The sequence below is a fragment of the Desmodus rotundus genome, chromosome 3, assembly GCF_022682495.2.
Source record: "Desmodus rotundus isolate HL8 chromosome 3, HLdesRot8A.1, whole genome shotgun sequence".
NCBI lineage: Eukaryota > Metazoa > Chordata > Mammalia > Chiroptera > Phyllostomidae > Desmodus > Desmodus rotundus.
The window spans coordinates 180,340,378-180,359,874 of NC_071389.1; the positions used below are offsets into that span (position 1 = coordinate 180,340,378).

The window sequence follows — 19,497 nt, forward strand, 5'->3', positions numbered from 1 at the left end:
CTTCAGCCCTCACAGGCTCAACCCCTGCAGTTGCCCTTCAGGGAGAGGTGACAGTGGAAAATGCTCTGTTCTCCAGAGGGACCCAAGTCAGGCAGAGCTGCTTCTGGACCCACCTCATGGCTCCGGGTCCAAGTCCCAGCCATGGGCAGCAAGCCCAAGGGCGGTTACAGGGTGTGGAGCCTACCTTTCTTTTGTGCAGCTCTAGCTGGGACAGAAAGGGCGTTGCTGGGAGGGGGGCCCTGAGGCCCACAGGTGATGGCCCCACCCACCCACCCCCTGGAGAGCCTTAGCTCCAGGGAGCTTATTGTGTTGCCCAATCTGAGATCTCTCTCTCTCTCTCTCTCTCTCTCTCTCCACCCCTGCCCCCTCCTTCCCTCCCTCCTTTGTTTGCATCCTTCTTAATACCTTTCTGTATTTATCTTATGTTTGTGGACTGTCTCTGGATCTGTCTCCCCTACCCTTCTCCTAAGTTCATCATCAGGCCCCCAGCACGACTCCAGTGCCTGTGATTCAGTAGATGCTCAAAAAAGAAAGTGTATGCTGAATGCAGGACAGCCAACATCGCCTCAGAACTGTGCCTACTCCTGAGCGTGCGCAGCGGGGTGGGGCGGGGACTCCCACAGGCTTGACTCCCCGGAGTTAAAATAAAGCCTTACTACAAAGAAGGAATCACTGGCTTCTCCAGGGCTATAGGCTCTGAGGCCAGACAGCCTGAATTAAAATCTTAGCTTCACTGCTCACTATCCTGCAACCTTGAGCAAGACAGTGAATCTGTACCTCAGTTTCCCTCACTTTAAAATGAGAATGATAGGTATCTGGACTGAATAAATAGGTATAGTCTTTTAAACAGTGCCTGACAGGAGCATTTGAGATCTTGCTCCCTGGTATATGTGGTCAATTTGGCTCAAATAAACTCTTATTAAAAATATATTTATGTGCCCTGTTGGTGTGGCTCAGTGGATTGAGCGCTGGCCTGTGAACCAAGGGGTCACCAGGTTGATTCCCAGTCATGGCACATGCCTGGGTGGTGGCCAGGTCCCCAATAGGGGGCATGCGAGAGGCAACCACACATTGATGTTTCTCTCCCTCTCTTTCTCTTTCCTTTCCCCTCTCTCTAAAATAAATAAATAAATAAAATCTTCAAAAAAATATTTATTTTTTAAAAATAAAATAAAAAATAAGTAACAGTGCCTGACACACGGCACACGAGTAATGAATTATTGTTGCCCTTGCAATCTCTGTGCCTCATCTCAGTGATCTTCACAGCCACCCTGTCAGGGTCATCCTCCACTTTCCAGGACAGAGACTGGGGAACCTGGCCCGCAGTCACACTCCCAGTGTGTTAAGCAGAGTCCAGAGCCAGGTCTGCCTGACTGTGAAAATATTTGCCACCCCTCCCCCCACACACATACACACACCACTCCCTGCCCACCTGTCCCTCCACCCCCTTCAGCCCTTCCCACCGGGCAGCACAGAGTTAGAGACCCACACACAGTGATCCTAGGGTCTTTATTTACAGGAGTGGAAGGGTCTGGCCCCACCGGGAGCCTTGCTGGGCTATATACAGGGTCTGGGAGAGGGAGGTGCAGACACGACCATTTAAATTACAACAGAGTTGGGCTGGCAGCTCCTAGGCTCAGGCTGTGGATGTTCACTGGAGGCTTCTACAGAGATCAGGGCTGTGGCTGCAGAGAGAAGGGAATCAGGGAGTAAGGGCGTGAGGGCCTGGCTGGAACCAGGGGAGGGGTCAGGAAAGCAGGTTTGGGAGGGCTGGGAAGGGCAGAGTGAGGCTGCAGCCACCCACCCATCCAGGGTAAGCTCCAGAGCCAGAGGACACTGGGGGCAGGGGAGGGGGGAGCCCTGGGCAGAGCCCTGAATAGAATGGTCAGGGGACAATGAGGGCAGGGCAGGACAGAGCCCTGGGCAGCAGGACCATACCATGGCTGCCTCAGGACAGTGCCCAGCTCACTTCCTCTTGAGGGAGCCCTTGCTCTTGTCCTTGTCCGCTGACCGCTGCTTCTTCACCTTCTCCTCCCTCTTGTTCTTACTCTGTAGGTTCTCATACACATCCTCCTTGTGTCTGTAGTGGGGTGGGCAAGTGTGGGCAGTTGGCCCAGGTCAGGAGACAGTGCAGCATTACCCAGCACCAGCAGCCCCTTCTGGACCACTCTGCCTCACAGGTGAGGAAACTGAGGCCAGGAGATCGAGGAGATCTGGTCACTGTCCTTACACTAGACTAGCAGCTCCTTGGGGGCAGAGGCTCCATCTCACACCTTAATATATTGCCAGCACCCAGCACAGGCCCCACACAGAAGGAGGGCACTCGGGAAACACTAAATACAGGTTCAAGCTTGAACTTGAACCCAGGTCTCCTCAACAACTGCACTTGCCCTCTCTGGAAAGAGAGGGTCCAGCTGGGGAGGAGAAAGGGATGAATGCTGGGAGGTGGCAGGCAGGGAGGGGTCACTCACTTGGAAGAGGTGCGAAAGGCCTTGGCATGGGCGTTCTTCATGGCGGGGGGGTAAGAGATGTTCCCGTACTCTGACTCCTGGCCCTTCTGGGACTGTAGGCAGAAGCATGGTGGGAGGGCATTGGTCTCAAGCAGAACCAGGTGATGCCCACTGCCCTCCCCAGCACCCCCAGGCCCTGCTTGGCACGCACCTGCATGACCTCCAGCTTCTTCTTGGTGGTTTCAATGAACTGGGCGATGGCCACATAGATGAACTTGTACTGTGCCTCCGTCTGCACCATGCCTGAGCGCTGTGCCCGCACCATCTGGATTGTCTTCTGGATGTCAATATCGCAGTCCAGCCCTGTGCAGGGATGACAGCTGAACCTCAGGGCAGCAGGTGGCAGCAGGTGGAGGGGGACATGAGGAGCTGCTCATCCACCCTACCACCTGCACCCCCCGGCAGCCCTCACCTTTGGTGGAGATGCTCTCCATGAGCATGTCGATGACGATGATGGTGCCTGTGCGGCCGATGCCCGCGCTGGGGAGAGAAGGGGGCACCGTCAGAGGCCAGTCCACACCTCCCCAGGAAGGGGGCCCAGAGCTCCTCTCCAGCCATCACTCTCTTTCCACTTCCTCCACTCCCTGCCACGAATCCTCATTTCTGGCCAGTGGCTGCTGCCAACCCAGGAAGACCCAGGACCCCCAGTCCCACCGCCATCCTGCCCACCCCCCTCCCTGGGACCTTCTCTGAAACCCTTGCCCTGAGGGAGGTCTTCCCGTTCTCCCCTCCTAAGTCATATTTGGAGCTTCTTTCTTCAGGGCTTCATTTCCCTTTTTCTTTAGACTCTGATGGCAGGAAAAGGGCAGCCCTCAGACAGTGGGGTGCAGGGGCCACACGGGTCACGAGACATGAGGAGCAGTGCAGCAGCAGGTCTGTCTCCCTTCTCCCCCACCCTCTGCCTCCACCCTCGGGCAAACAGAGCCCAGGAACCTCAGGACCCCACATGGACCTCAGTCCCGCCCCTTCTCCGGGCCTGTCAGGCTGGTGCTCGGAGTCGCGCTAATTTCAAACCCAGATTGTCAAAAATAACCCCCCCTCACCCACTTCCTTCCTGTAACGTCTAAATAAAGGCCATGGGGATTTCAAGAATTGAGTGAGAGTGTGGGGGTGGGAGGCAGCAGAAGGGTCGTTCCTGGTGATGGGTCTGCCCCTCCCAGCAGAGTATGGGGGCACCTCCAGAGCCGGGCCACCCAGCCCTACCCCAGGAAAAGCACACATCTTTCTTTTTGCTGGTGGGAAGAAAGAAGTCGAGGGCCTCACAGCCTGGCTCACACGGAGGGAGTGGGAAGAGAAGAGCACAGAGCAGGTTCCTATTTCCCCGCCCCCTGACAGCTCCCGTTTCTTGAGGGTTCACTGCATTCTAGACACAATGATAGAATCTCATTTCATCCTCACCACAGCCCTGTGAGGTCCTGTTTCTACAGATGAGGAAGCTGAGGGTCAGAGAAGTGAAGTAATTTGTCCAAGGTCACCCAGCCGGTGAGTGGAGAAGCAGGAATTTAAACCAGCAGTCTCTGTCCCAGGCCCTGTGCCCACTGCCCCCCACCCACCCGGGCCAGGCCAGCTGGGTCAGCCCGTCTGCGGGACTCTGCCCCTCAGACCTGCTCCTGCTTGCTGACTGACCCCCCCCAAAAAAAGGAATGGGATCTGATCATGAACCTGAGGGTCTCCACTGGAGCCAGTGATGTATGTGCCCCTCCTGAAGATATCACCTGCCCCTGCACACTCAGTCCAAGTGGGAGGGCACTGGCTGGGGAGGGGATACTGGGAGCGGCAATGAAAAAGCCCTCCACTCACAGGGCTGCAGGTGGGAAAAGAGAAGGGATGGGGAGCCACGCTGACTCTGCATGGAGGGTGGTGGGGCCAAGAGAAAATGGGCTACGAGAAAACGGAGACAAGGACCCCTGACCCACTGGCTAGGTCTGTTTCTTCATCTGTCTTTGGCAGGGTTGGACAAGATGGCACATTCAGGGAGGTCTCTGAGAAAGCTGCCCCAAGCACAGGATCAGACAGTGAGGCTGGTTCAAGCTACATTTCACCCATGGATCTGGAGCCCCAGGGAGCCCACAAGAGGCTGGGGGGAAAGGGAAGGCAATAAAGGAGTTAATACGTAAATTGCTTACAGTGTTCATAGCACTCAGCAATATTTACTTGCCAGCTACTATTTTTGTGGTCACTACTAATCTATTTATTATTATTCTCACCTGCAATGCACAATGATGGGCCCTGCATGAGGCAGACTTTCCTGCCGCTGATTGACCTGGTCCAGGAAGCTGAGGACACCCCCAGGCTCGCTGGGGACACCGTGGTCAGGCCAGCTCAGGTACTGGTAGTGCCAGATCTCCCGCACCAGGTTCCCCTGGACAGAGTACAAGAATCAGTGTTCCCTGCTCCCACACATGGCTCCATCCCTCCCAAACCAGGCAAGAGAACATGTCTGAGGAGGGCCCGGAAGGGGACGGCGGTAGGGGACACTCACATTGTCCAGCGGGGAGACCTGTAAGGTGCGAAGTTTGTACTCAGCTGTGTCGTGTTCCCCACAGCTGGTTACAGTGTAGGGTCCATACACACGCTGAGTGCCCACCTCTGGCCAATATGGGACACATTTGTTCTGGAAGGGAAGGTGGGGGTGGAGAATGAGGCAGAGAAGCAGGCGTGAGGCTGGGCACTCTGGGCCCTGTCCTAGGTCCCAAGCCCCAGTGCCGGCCCAGTCAACATCTCTTAGATGAATGGATGAACTGGCCAAGAGTCAGAGTCTTAGGATCCAGTGCTGAGGCTTGATCAGCCACCTAACCTTACAAGTCATTCGACACACATTGGTTGACACACACACTGCACCTGAAGCTGTGCAAACAAGGCAGGAGTTACAAACACAAGTAAGAGGCAGTGTGCTCCCCTGGGCTTCCAGGAGCTCACAGAGAGACAGGTAGACAGGGAAAACATGGAGCGTGGGGGAGACAGAGGCTAATTCTCCCTCTAGGTTATGGAGGAAATCAGAGATGGTTCACGGAGGAGGGAGCATTTGAACTGGGTCTTCACAAATGAGGAGTCTGTCAGGCAGAGATAGTGCAGGGAGAGGAAGTCATTTCCTAGCAGCAAGTGAGCTTGTGCAAAAAGGCACAGAAACCTGAAAGAGCCTGGCCCACTGGAAGCAGTGGGTGGTGCAGAGAAGCCGCCAGGCCTTAAGCACCAAGTCTTAGAGTGCGACTTTATCCTGAAGGCGACTAGGGGCCATTGAAGGGTCTTCGGCGAGAGAGCAACGTGACACAGTTCGTGATTTGGACGGGATCCCTTTGACTACAGTGCAAAGGGTTCTGCAGTGCAGGGGTGAGAGGCAGGAGCCAATCCCAGAGAGATTTATAAGGCAGAGGGGACAAGAGGGGCTCTCGACTGCATGGGGACAGATGGAGGAGGGGCAGGCAGAATGTTTGCTTCAGGACACTTTAAGGCAGAAGCCGCATTTAAAACCTGGGTCTAGCCCTGGCTGGGCAGCTCAGTTGATTAGAGCGTCGTCCTGATCCACCAAGGTTGTGGGTTGGATCCCCAGTCGGGGCACATACAAGAACCAACCAATGAATTCACAAATAAGTAGAACAACAAATTGGTGTTTCTCTTCCCCCTACCCCCCACCTTCTTTGCTCTCTAAAATCAATTAAGTTTTCAAAATTAAAAAAAAAAAAAAAAAAAAAAAACCTGGGTCTGGTAGTCAGGAGAGCCCAAGGCTGGAAGCAGGGATCTGAGAGTCAAGAGTGAACCCGAGACTTTGTCTCTGTGCCTGTTTCCCAAGGCGGGTTGAACCCTTGCTGTCTGAGGTGCCTGTCTGCCCTGGTATCCTTTGCTTTGATGATGGTGAACAATGAGTACTGGGGAGGGGGTGTGGGGGTCAGAGGGCAGCGAGGAGCCCGGTCCTACCCGGCCTTTCTCCACCTCCCGGGTGGTCATGACGACGACACGGCTGTTCTCCTGCCATATCATCTGCCAGAAGTCGTTGACCGTGGCGTCCAGGCAGCCCTGGCTGGCGATGTAGGTCTTAGCATTCTCATCAGGGCCTAGCAGCTGGTTCTGGATGCAAGTGCAGAAAGACATACATCAGGACTGTGGGCCTCTTGGCTCAGGACACGCCCTTTGCCCCCACCACCCTCAGCCACACAAGTCATCAGCTTTGACTTTGCCCACACACCTCTGGACCTGGTGGCCCCCTGAGATGGGGAATCCCCAGGGCCCAGCCTCTCCTCCTGTGTGACTTGTGGGCAGCACTGACCTTGATGTAGTTGGCATTGATGTAGTCAGACCCAGGGATGTTACTGTCACGTCCCTGCAGGATCACTCGGCTGTGGTCGACTGTGAGCAGAGAGGAGGCCAGAAGGGCCTGGGTCAGTAGGAACTCATCAGCCCCCGGGTCAGACCCTTCCTACACTCACAGGCTATTCTTGTCTGAGAAGCCATGAGGCTCTCAGAGCACTCTGGGCGGGCAGGGCACCTGCAGGAGTTGGGGTGGAGGTTTCAAAGGAAGGACAGTGGTGACAGTGGTGGGTGCGGGAGGCTCTACTGGGAGGAGCAGAGGCTTTCTGAAGGAGAGGAGATTCTGCTGTGTGGGTGGGGGGTAGACCCCCTGAGATGGGCGTAGAGACACTATGATGGAGGAGGTTGGCTGAGGGAAGGAGAATCTCCTGGGTGAATGGATGCTGCTTGGGAGCATCTCCTGCTCCCAATGGAGATGGAGGCTGTGGGGGTGCTCACAGGGGAGAATGTTCTTGTAACGGTTCTTGCTCTTGTTCTCTGGCCGCTGCCCTTCCAGCCGCTCATGCAGGTTCTTCACCTCCTGCTTCTGCAGACTCTGAGGGGAGAGAGGGGGAAATGGAGCATCAGCCCCCAAGAGGGGTGTCTGCGGGTGGACATAACATGGGGCAGATCAGCCCTGGCAGAGTAGCTCAGTTGGTTAGAACATCATCCCTATACACTAAGGTTACTGGTTTGGTCCCCTGTCAGGGCACATACAAGAAGCAAACAGTGAATGCATAAATAAGTGCAACAACAAATCAATGTTTCTCTCTCCCTCCCTTCTTCTCTCTCTCTAAATTCAATCAATAATTTTTTTTAATGGGGCATATCAGCATCAGGGGTGGAGAGAGAGGTTTTTCTCCACCCCATGCTAGACACCTCGATGGCCCCCACCACACACCTCAAACTCCTCCCAGAAGCCGGCCTTGGCTGTATCCTCCGACTCCTGCTTCTTGTTCAGTTCCAAGACCCGGTTCTCAATGTCAGCCGCATTCACCCGTGTGGCGTAGTATGGCTGGGGAGGGCAAGGATGAGAAGTCAGCGACTTCCAGATCTCAGAGGCTCATGGGGCTGAGGGACTGCTCAGGGGGAGGAAGGAGGCAGCCAGGCCCACCCCTCACCTGCCGCAGGTAGACAAAGGCACCCGAGGCCTCCTCAATCCCCGTCTTCTTGAAATGCTCCACCAGGTCCGTGAGGCTGTCAAAGGTCTCTGAACCACCCACCGTGTAGCGTCCGCCCTGAGGGATACCAAGTCAGGCCACCCATAGGGCCTGAGTCTCCCTCCCTTTACCCCCAGCCTTGGACGGAAGCCTGGCTGATCCTCCCCACCGCCCACGCTATGAGCACAGATGAGAGCCCCAGTAAGATTCCTCCCCCACTGCCCGAATGCCTTACCTCACACATGACCTTGATATGGGTGACTTTGAGTGGGGAGCCTGGACCAGCCTTGGGTTGGTCACTGAGCACGGACAGCACAAAATCTCCAGGCTGGCTGAGACTCTCACGCACGAGAAATGTCCAGGGCTCACCCTTGGCCTGCAGCAGTGTCTCCGCCTGCCCCCCAGACATGTGGCCATGGTACCACCTAGAAAAGGCAGCATCAGCAAAGATGAGTCCTGGGCCAAGGGGCAGTTACTAAGCAGAGATGCTCACAGAGAGGGGCAGGGAAACTGAGTATCTGTGATATGCTAGGCATTGTGCTAGATGCTTTCAAACCCACCATGATATTTAGGTCTGTTACTCACAAAAACACAAAGAGGTAGGTACCACCTCCATTTTCCAGATGAGAAAACTGAGGCTGGTGATTACCAATTGGCCCGAGGCCCTTCAAGGCAAGCCTCAGGAGTGCTAACCAGGTCCACCTCTGGAAGTTTCAGACAAAGCAGAAAGGCAGGCTATATCCAGAATATCTGGAGGGGAGAAACCCAGCAAGAGTCTCCATCAAAGACAGGGCTAAGCTAGGGAAAGAGAACAGGGAGTAAGAGAAATGCAAAGGTCAAACCACAGAGAGCCATGGAGATGGGAGAGACGGAAGTCACCAGGGAGGCATGATGGGGGAGAACTCCCCCAGGGAGGCGGGGATGACAGACAGCCCACTGGGAAGAGTGGTTTAGGGGGCTCTGGGGTGACTAGGGATAATGCCATTGAAAGGCAAACTGGGGTTCAGAGGGGCTCACAGGTGCTCAAAGGGGCAAAAAGCAGAACTAGGACCTTTCCCCAAAGCACACCCCCTTCCCAGGAGGAAACTGTAGCCCCACAATGCCCAGCCCCACAGGAAACCACGTGATGGAAAAAACACAAAACTCCTTCTGGGGAGAGAGTGAGAAGTGAGGTTGTGAGGTTTCCTCAGCCGAGGGACCTCGGGAGGGGGGCATTTTCCAACCGCAAGGAAGGGGGGAAGAGGGAGGGGACCCATCTGCCTCACCCATCTCACTCCAGCCCAGAGAAGACCACAGCTCAGAGACCTCCAGAGTCCCCTGGACCACCCCTGGGCCATTCCATCCCACTACTTAAGGACAGGCTAGGGTGCTAGGGCAATGAGGAGGGGTCTAGCCCTCTCCCCCCAGGCCCCAGGATGAGGAAGTCTCCATGCAAATGTCAGGCTGACCACAGGCACAGAGCTAGCCATCAAGGGGACAAATGCAAATTCCTGTGGAGGAGGAGGAGGGGCAGCAGTCAAGGCTGGGACACAGACAGAGACTTTGAGAAAGAGCCTCCCACACACGTCCAGGGTCAGGGGTGAGCCCAGGCGTTCAGGCATGGGTAACCAAAAGGGCTCTTCGAGTCAGCTTCTCCAGTCTTAACTACCCCCGGCCCCAGCTTTGCTCTTCTCCTGTTTCTCCCAAGTGATGTGAACCCAGGCCTCAGCCTCCTTCCCAGGGGGGTTTACTCAGCTCCTTTCTCTCTCTCCCAGATCAGACCCAACCTACTGCTTCTCTATGGTCTGGCTGCCCCATTCTCTCCTGGCAGGACAGAGAATGGCTGTGGACAAGGGTGGAGAGAGGACATGAGAAGTTCAGAGGGTGTGGGTGACAAACGCCCATGTGTGCTGCAGGTGAGACAGAGGGACAGGGTGGGAAAGAACTGAGGAGGGCAGTGATGAGCAAGATCATCGACGCTGAGGATTCTCTCCTAGAAGTCGTGGCTTCAAAGGAAGTGGATCAGTAGCCTCATGGCGACTGGAGAGAGGTCTCTTAGTGGTGGGACACGGGGCCTGCATGTTATCTCATCCAGTTCTAAGTTTTAATCAGTGACTTGAACAAAAATACTGATGCAAGTTGGGAGGCAAGTATCTCAGTAACACTGAAAACTGACAGCATCAAGTTCAGAATCATTTCAACAATCGTACAAGGGCAAGTTGGCTTGGCCCCTGGAGTGTGAGGGTAAAAAAAATTCCTAGACTTTTTCAGCTGCCCTTCACCTTAATAGGAGCTCTCACTGAGATAGCTGCCAAAAGGAGCCACCTGGGATGCTGAGTGTTCAGGTGTCTCCACCTCCCACCCAGACTTTAAGGAGACCACCTGGGGCATGGCCAGCCCAGGCCTGGGACCACATCTTTGGAGCCAAAGGGACGGAAGGGAAATGCCTTGGGTATTACCCTGTGCCCAGGTGCTAGGCCCTTGTACATGTGACTACACCTCACACTGACACCCAACCCAGCCCCAAGGTGGACCCATTCCCTCTGGTTTGCTGAGATAAGGCAGTAAGTGTCCTCATAGACATTAGTCCCTGTGCTCCTTCTCAATATCCACCTCTCCCTGTATTAACCTGTACTGGAGGAGGGAATAGTTATAGGAAGTCAGATTCAGTTCCATAGAAGGAAGAAGAGCTTTCTAACAACAAAGCTGGCCACAAGGAGCAGCCTCTCTGTCACCAGTAACACCTGGGTTTTCAGCTGACAGGGACCCTGAAGAAGGCAACCTCTTGCATCCCCAGGGGTTGATGGGAAGGGGTGGGAGGTTAGTCCTCGGAGACACGGCCCCAGGGTCACATGGAAGAAAGAAGGCCACAGAGGAGCCAGGATGGGGAAGGCGCTGACAGGTGGGGGTGGAAGCAGAGCCCCTCACCTCTCACTGGTAGGGTCAGAGCAGTTAAGCGGGTACTTGAGGTGGATGATGGTGCCATCGCGGTCCTGGAGGACGCCGTGCTGCTGCGTGTAGTACTCCACCAGCTCCGTCAGTGTCGCAAACTTCTCCCCTCCATACAGGTCGTAGAAATCCCCTGAGTTCTGGATGCGAATGTGGGTCACCTGATCCCCTACCCTGCAGGACACCAGGGAGTGAGGCCCATGGGTGCAGGAATAGAGGTGGGGAGGGCTGGGGGATGGGCTGAGTATGGGGCACACACAGGATGGGGTGGACAAATACAGGGACAGGGGCATGCCGGCTCTGGGGGTTGGGGAGTTGGCAATGCCATGAGGGAACCGGAATAAACTGCCAAAATACTCGTCCTGAGTGGAGCTGAGGGCCACCTACCTGACGGAAAGGGAGAAGTCGCCCTGGTTCTTACGACTGGGCCGAGCCAGGAAACTCCCGTGGACACCTCGGCCCTTGAGCAGGGTCTCTGCGTCCAGCCCACTGAGGTCTCGATGAAACCACCTGGGAGGCCCAGGAGGCGGTGAGGAGAGGTCGCATGGGCTCCAGGGCACCCATGCCTCCTGCCTACCATGGGTCCCAGGCCCTTACCTCACCATCCTGGGGGCTCCCCAAGAGGAAAGGGGTACAGGGAACGAGGTGGTGCCGGGAGTCAGGGCAAGTGGAGAACGCTAGGGGTAAACCTCCACTGCAGCCCTCGGCACCCAGACCACCTCGCCACCCCTGTAGTCCTGGTTCTGGGGCTGCCACTCCAATGGCTTAGGGCTGCCGGCAGGGCGGGGACAGGAAGGGGCGCGGCCCCCTTGGGGGAACTCACTGTACTTCTCATTTTAGAGCAGAGGGAAGAGAAGCAGAGCCAGTGGAGATGGGGGTGGGGATGGGGCCCACTTCCCACGTCTGCCATCAAAGGCCTCAGAAGCATGGCATTGCACAAATAAGGACACATGTGTGCCTTGTGCCCCGCAAGCAAAGGTCATGCTCCATACATGTAACCCCACACAGTCACCTCATCCAGTGTGGGTGACATGCCATCTCTCACTGCTCCACACGGCCTTCCCTGGTCCAAGCTCACAGTAATGGTCATGGCGATCTCTGCCATTGACTGGAAGCTTGCTGTCCGCCAGGCACTGCTTTAGGGGCCTTATCTGAATTACCCCTCGCAACAGCTCTCTGAAGCTGGTACTCTCTTTATCCCCATGTTATAGACAAGGAACCTGAGGCGCTGGAGTGGAGGGAACTTGCCCGAGGTCACCCAGTCAGTAAGTGGCAGTGTCACAGCAAAACCAGTCTGTCTGATTCTAAAGCCAGTGATTTCAGCTACTGTACGCCGGATCTCTGGGCTTCAAAAAACAGAGCTGGGAGCCTCTTCTTCCATTGAGGCTGCAGCAGGAGGGGGAGAGTCCCTAAGAGGCAAGACACGCAGATGCTTACAAAAGAAGTGGTGCCCTTGCCTTCCCGGCACACACAGATGAAGAGGGGCAACTGAGGCACAGGGATGGACAAAATGGCCCCTGTGCAGCCTGTCAAACTTTCTCATTTTCTACTTCTTGTCCTCAGGCCTTTGCCCGCACCCTGCCCTAAGGGGGTGCAGAGTGGGGGCAGCAGGTGGGGGCAGAGTTGCCAGGCCCCTTGGGTCCAACCACCCTATGCCTGAGCCATAGCTTCTTGCCAAGTGGGTCTGGTGTGAATCAGCCAGAGCCCAGAACAACCAGGGACGTGTCTCCTGGGGCCTGGGGCCAAGGTCCCTGCCATGCCTGATATTCTCAGGGCTGGTTGACCTTGAGCGGCCATACACACTAAAAGCCTGTGATGCTCTCTGTGTGTGATTCCAGTACAAACACCGCCCAACCAAAATGAGATGAAAGACGCCCAAAAAAGAATATGAAAGAGAGTCATATTGATGGCTTCCCCTAGGGAGGGAGACTGGGCTGGCTGGAGGAGAGGGCTGGGAGGGACATTGACTTCTCCCTTATACCTTTCTGAAAACTGTAGCATGGGCATGCATTACCTTTATAAAAATAAATTCACCCTGTCTGGTGTGACTCAGTGGATTGAGTGCCAGACTGTGAAGCAAAGGATCACCGGTTCGATTCCCAGTTAGGGCACATGCCTGGGTTGTGGACCAGGTCCCCAGTAGGGGGCACACAAGAGACAACCACACATTGATGTTCTCTCTCTCTCTCTTTCTCCCTCCCTTCCCCTCTCTCTAAAAAATAAATAAAATATTTTTTAAAATAATAAAAATAAACTGACTGGGAGAATGCAATTTCCAGGGAAGGTCTGGGGTGTTGGTAATGCCCTACTTCGTGATTCAGGTAGTGCCTACATGAGAATGTGTTAATCTGAGGCTCGTCGGGCTGTGTGCTTAATATTCACACACACTGTGTATACCATACCTAATTTTAAAAAAAATAAGAAAAAATAAATAACACTGTTAAAGCCCAACAAAAGTCTATTTTTCCTATGATGACTACTATAGCATTTTTTGAAACATCAAACCTCAACGTTCACCCTAGGGCTTTTTATCCCCCCTTTCTGGTACCTGGGGGACTTGCTCAGTCTGTTTATTGCATGGCCTAACACTAACTACCCTTCAGTCTTAGACAGCTACACTGAAAGACCATGAGCTCTCATGCCCACAGCAGGGGCAAGAAGGGCGGCTGCACGGTCCACTCTGCCACAGGGGGCCGCTGCCAGTCTTGCTTACCTCCAAGTGCTCAAAGCTTACACAATGCCTTGCATAGAGTGCATGTCCAATAAACAAGCTCATCAATACCCATGCACCTCCATGGTCACAGGTCCAGCTTCTGGTCCTACAAATATACCCCTGGCTTGTCATATACAGACATGCACACACACACCATCCATCTATGCGCACACAGTCCAACTACATGCAGCTCCGTGTCCGGCACAAATACCCACATGGAGTTGTGTTGGTGGTATAGTGGTGAGTGTAGCTGCCTTCCAGATACCCGCATGGACGCCCCATCCTGACCCACACAAAGTTGGAGGTCCATGCTCAGTACTGAACACCCGCTGCATCCCAGCCCCAGGCCAAAGTCCTTCTGGGGCTCAACCCCACTTGGTAGGAAGAAACTAGCTAGGCTCTGACCCGTGGAAGAGGCAGGAATTTTTCTGAAGGGTGTCAAGCCAGAAGACAGACACTAAGGGAAGATGTACAGAATCTGATGTCCCCTTAACAGGAGAATAAATAACAACCACCCCCCCTTCCCTTGGCAGAAGCACTCGGTGCTGGCAGTCCTGCCTGGGCCTCGCGCGTCCCTGTGACGTCAGGATTGTTTTCCCCGGTTTTTTCTTTTAAGGGAGGAAAACAGGCTCAAGGAGGCTGAGAGTTACAAGAGTAAGAGCCTAACGGTTCCGAAGAAAAAACTATTCACTTATGAAGCAGGGAGATAAAGGGAGACAGACAGAGATCAGTGGTGATGCAGAAAGAGTCAGTCTAGAAGAGTGAACATGGCAAAATAATCTCAAGAAAGTGATTGAGCTTCCCCAAGCCTCAGCATCCGCACCTGAAAAATGGGCTTAACGATACTTCTCAAATACTAATACAAAAAAACTGATATATAGTAGGGTTTTAGTTCCAACAGCTTCTACATTACAAATTAATCCATATGCCAACCCTATTTAGTAGGTGTCATTAGCCCATTTTAGAAACAAAAATGAAGGCTCAAAGAAGTTAAATAACTTGCCCAGGTGACGAGCTCATGAGAGAGAAGGGGGACGAACCAAGGCTGTCTGACACCACAGCCAGTTGTCCTTCCCAGCACACTGACCATACTGCTGGAGCAAGCTTCACTGGGAAGTGGAGAGGTGTTGGCATGGCCCTCGGGGGAAGCTAGAAGGCTGGCACTCCCAGGAGGCAGCACCAAGGTGGCAGGGGCAGGACCCACTTGAGCAGGGCTGGGTGTGAGAGAGCCAGCCCTCTGCTGCAAAGCTGCTCTGAGAGGCTGGGACCTGTTGCAGAGGATCTTTCCAGACCAGGCTGAGGAACCAAGGAAGGGTTCTGCACCAGGAGAGGCTTTACCACCCACCTGCTACGAAAACGACCATGACAGGAGAATGAAAGGGAGCAGGGTGGGTAGCCCTGGCTGGTGTGGCTCAGTGGACTGAGCGCTGGCCTGCAAACCAAAAGGTCGCAGGTTGGATTCCCAGTCAGGCCATATGCCTGGGTTGCAGACCAGGTCCCCAGTTGAGAGGCAACTAATCAATATACATCAAAAAATAAAATAAAATAATAAAGTAAAAGGCAGCATGGAAACCAATAGACTGGATAAGAACCGCTGAGAGTGACCGGGCATGCACTGGGGAAGGCAGCACAGGTGGAAGAGAAGGGGCGACCAACCCACCAACCCACCGACACTCAAGCAGGCCTTCACTGTCAGATCCAAACTCTAACAGGTCTGCCTGCGCCCTGCCTTCCTCTCCACTCGTTTACTTCAGGCACTGTCCGTAAGTCGCTGTTCCCACAGCAAGGCCATTCCCTCTGCCCAGGGTGCTGCGCTGGCTCTTCTAGGTCTCAGCTAGTCCTCTCCTCAGGAAAGCCCTCCCTGACCCCTCAAGCTGCTCCTCAAGCAGCAGCTCGTCACCTGTTGTTTTGTTTCACTCTGAGAATCTGACATTAGCCTGTCTATTGTGTCCTTTGTGTGGTGTGTCGCCTCCCACGAAATGAAGCTCTGTGAGAGCGGGGATATGCACACCGGTGCACTGCAGAAGTTTTAAAACATGCAGTAACTGACTATGTAGTCAGGGCCACTGACCTCTTTTCCCTTAGATTGTCAATTTTTAAAAAATGACAACAGCCAACACAACAATAACTGTCCAATATGAATGAGTCAAAATTATACCTATTTTTTTAGTCGGATCGGCAAAAAACGTATTTTTTTAGTGTGCCACAGAATTTTAGTAATTCATTCGTGTGTGCCCTGAGATGAAAAAGGTTGAAAATCACCATGCTACAGTATTGCCAGCACCTTAAAAAGTACCAGGCACGTAACAGACACTCACCATGTATCCGTTGAATGAATGATGCAGGGGAGGGGAAGGGAAGGGGAGCTGAAAGAAAGTGGAATGAAGGCACACCTTCTCCGGTTTGCCTTTCAGTCACATTATATTACAAGTGATGTGGGCTACCCAGGGGACCAGGTCTTGAGCAGACGGCAGAATCAGGGGACCAGAGGCTGGAGAGAGAAATGCAATGGTGAAAAATACACATCTGTCTGGGGAATAGTGCTGGAGAAGAGGGGGAGCCCACCACCAGGAGCACGATGAAACTGGAGTTCCTCAAAACTGGATGCAGACCCAGGGCAAGGAGCAGTGACAAATTGCATTCGTGGTCACACACCTGTCAGGAATGAGCATGAAACTTGCCCCTTCCTCCCAAACTAACCGGAGACTGCAGCACTCAGGTGGAACAAGAGACTTACCCATGAGACAGCATCTCCCCCTGAGGGATGGGGGTGTCACAGGCAGCGGGCCACAAAGGGCAGGGCTGAACCCAAGGTGCAGCTGTGTAGTGGCCCAAACCTGGTGAAAAATGCTCTTAACTCAGCCACTTCCTCCTCGATGCTATCCACTGGGCCAATTGTACAGCAGAAACAAGCTTCTGGACTAATGATCCCCAGAAAAGGAACAGGTGGGGTGGAGCTGGCCTTAGACCACCCACAGCAGCCTGCTTTTCCCTCCAACTCTACTGCTTGGTCTGGAGTCCAGGGCTGCCGCCTGCCTGTCCAGGGCCTCCTTCCCTTGGGAGGGGAGGAGCCACCTGGAGCTCCACCTGGAGCTCCAGCTGACAGGGCAGCAGGAGGGCGGGTGGGGGCAAAGACCAGGAAGTAACCCGGGCCAATCGAACACCAACCAATGGGGAGCCTCTTGGTCCACAGCCACCAACAGGCCTCACGAAAAGCCCAGAAAGCCCCACTCCTCAGGAGAGGTGCTGCCTGTGCAGGCCTACCAACCCAGGACGTTGAGGGGCCGGCCCAACCTCCTACCCTGCCTTGTACCAGGGTTGGGCCCAACAAGAGTATAGGAAGGATCTGGACAGGGAGAGGAGCAGCTGGAATGGCAGAGGGAATCTGGGGCCAGGAGGTGGGGTTGTCGGGTCACAAAAGATTGACATGGAGGCTGTCACAGGTATGTTTATTATCCTCAGAAACATCAAGATTTTCCTTTCCCAGGAAGTGTTACAGGGGAAGCCAACCCTCAGGAAGCAGCGACACCACCACCCGAAGCAGGCCCGTGGGGCGGCAGTGTCATAGGAGGCAGGAACAGCGCCTTCAGCTTGCTGGACAGGCTGGCAATCTCGGGATCCTGGGCTTCGTAAGACTTGACCAAGCGGGCAAACTTAAGAACACCTGCGAGGGAGATCTGAGGGTCAACCCACATCCCCAGGGAATGGAGGTGCCCAAGACAAGGAGGGGGGTAGCTTGGATATGAGTAACTGGCTGCTCCCTTCCTGGCCAGGTAGCTGCCTACAAAACAAGGCACATGCAAGACCTCTGTCCTGTGGGGTTTGCACCAACCACTTCCTGGTCTACACGGGGCACAGCTAGATGGGATGCGGTAAATGGGAATATACCAAAGCAGTGTACTTCTCACCATCAGGTAAACAATGATAGCAATTTCATTATAGGACCCCAAAGTATGAACACCCACGAGATCCGACATCTATAACCACAATACATGAAGGCCATGGGCCAACTGGCCTAAATCAGATCTCACCAAAGAAAATGAACTTCCAACCCTCAAGGACAGATTAGCTGAAACACCTTGGAAGGGCTGAAGAAACCTGCTAACATCATGCAGACATGTCACTAAAGATTCCAGAACAGGGTTCGGGTCCGCTCCGTTGTGACCTCCGGCACTTAGTTTACTACAAGAGGCTGTTTCCTCATCTTAAAATGGAGTAGTAGTATAATTAATGGTAACTACAAAATGCATTTAGGACTTCACCTGGTACAGTTCAGGGAAGACCCTAGGCTCTCAGTTCCAATACTATTAGTCAGATTGTGGCTGCCACCGTGTGGCGAGAAGGGAGACGACAGCTCCCAGATTCACTCCACCACCACCCCCCCTTCCCTGCCCAGCCCACCTTCCCCGTCGCAGCTGAAGCCGTAGGCTTTGATAACCTCCTGCTGAATCTGTGTGGCCACCGGCAGCACGAACTGCAGCATCTTGCCCATGTCGTTGCATGCGTTGTCTCGAGCCTCGTCCATGCGTACGGCGTTTTCAGGGGCCGAGAACGCCTGGATCACCTCGGCCAGGACCACTGTGTGGCAGATGCAACCCAAGGTGGCGTCCCGGCGTAGACACGGGAGCATTGCCAGCAGGCCCAGCCGACAAAGCAAGGATGAGGACAAGGAATTAATTAGTGGGCCGAAGCCATAAGAACGCGATAAAACACGGCCCGGAATCTCTCGCTCTAGTGTATCCTTGTTGTTAAAGGAAAGGGAAAAAAAAAAAAAAGATAGTACCGCGCTCCCAGCTTCCCAGAGATGCGAGCACATCTCTCTGTTACCCACCTCCCGCACCCTCTTCCCGCAGGCAGCCGGCCCGGTGAAGAAGAACGCTCCTCACCCTTGGCCTGTTCTGCGCTCAGGGCCGCAGGCTGCGCGGAGGCGGACGCCATAGTGTACTACTGGTTGCACGTGTAGCAAAAGCAAAGAAATGCTGAGAAAGAAAAGACGATCTCCAAAATAAGATCTCCACACTGCTCCAAAAAGGAAAAACGATAGTAGTCGCAACCGGAAGTTGCGTCAGTATAATAACGACCTTACTACGAATTACAAAGAATTCCTAAACGTTAAGAGTTTTTAAACGCGCTACCAGTACATAAGCTTAACACACAATATACATCGTCAAGACAACAGTTCAGTAATTCTATTGTTTAACGTCACGCGTTATTGTGGGTCTTCCGGTAAAGACAGGAAGACCTACTAGACAAATTCAAAAAGAGCTGTAAGCACTGCAGAAAATCGCCTGGAGAGAACATGGGGTATCCGTGAACTCCACTACTGGTGAGGGTGAGCTCAGAGCGGCCTTTTCTAACTCTTATTGCTGTATAATCAACGAGGTGCACTGTAATATTCACAAGGAAACATAGTAGTCTAAAGAACTTATATCATTCACTTCTAGAGTTTCTGAACATTTGATACGAGTTTATGCAAATTAAATCGATGCTGATTGGCTGAAAGAAGCCAGTCACACCCTTTAGTTTTTAAGAACGGAGACAGTGATTCGCAGCAGTAAAAGCTTGGAACTGAAAGCGCTCTGGCACTTTCCTAAAAGGGCCTGTTTAGGATTGCGTGCTGCAGCGTAACACCCTCTAATTTCTCTTTTCTAGGTGTTTGAAATTGTCACTTGCTCTTCCCAAACCACAGGGTAAAGACTCCTGGATTCTAATCTACTTCATCTGTTGAAACCCCGGCCCCTGCTTCATAACTATGTATCAAACTATTCTATGGAAAAGATTCAGACTGGTCGCTCCTGTCAGACCAGTAGCACAACCGCATCAGGCCTGAGCATTTCCTAGAACTGACCTTGGCAGAGGCGTGCCTGTCCCAGGCCTCCAGCACCCTGACTTCCCAGCCTTG

The 19,497-nt window shown here is 53.7% G+C and overlaps 2 protein-coding genes and 1 non-coding gene across 4 annotated transcripts; all 3 read right to left on the bottom strand.

Annotated features, from left to right (window-relative positions):
* Positions 1-1,490: 1,490 nt before the first annotated feature.
* PTPN6 (protein tyrosine phosphatase non-receptor type 6) lies at positions 1,491-16,641 on the bottom strand. Of its 2 annotated transcripts, none has more exons than XM_024579402.4 (16): positions 16,333-16,641; positions 11,270-11,392; positions 10,862-11,056; positions 8,190-8,379; positions 7,916-8,032; positions 7,696-7,809; positions 7,254-7,350; positions 6,775-6,854; positions 6,426-6,575; positions 4,993-5,124; positions 4,718-4,872; positions 2,923-2,990; positions 2,662-2,813; positions 2,472-2,563; positions 1,939-2,080; positions 1,491-1,685 (listed from the first exon to the last, which is right to left on the bottom strand). In XM_024579402.4, exons 1-15 carry the CDS (start codon positions 16,344-16,346, stop codon positions 1,966-1,968), a joined length of 1,794 nt encoding a protein of 597 aa, XP_024435170.1. In that variant the 5' UTR covers positions 16,347-16,641; the 3' UTR covers positions 1,491-1,685; positions 1,939-1,965. The 2 variants fall into 2 exon arrangements, with proteins under 2 accessions (XP_024435170.1, XP_024435171.1); XM_024579403.3 differs by lacking the exon at positions 16,333-16,641 and adding an exon at positions 11,480-11,672.
* Positions 16,642-17,027: 386 nt separating this feature from the next.
* C3H12orf57 (chromosome 3 C12orf57 homolog) lies at positions 17,028-18,993 on the bottom strand. The gene is made up of 3 exons (XM_024579226.4): positions 18,482-18,993; positions 17,997-18,173; positions 17,028-17,259 (listed from the first exon to the last, which is right to left on the bottom strand). The coding sequence occupies exons 1-3, from the start codon at positions 18,531-18,533 to the stop codon at positions 17,108-17,110; spliced, it is 381 nt and encodes a 126-aa protein (XP_024434994.1). The 5' UTR covers positions 18,534-18,993; the 3' UTR covers positions 17,028-17,107.
* On the bottom strand, positions 18,810-18,872 carry LOC112322104 (U7 small nuclear RNA). Its single transcript, XR_002976596.1, has one exon. It is a non-coding gene; the product is annotated as a U7 small nuclear RNA (small nuclear RNA).
* Positions 18,994-19,497: the final 504 nt, after the last annotated feature.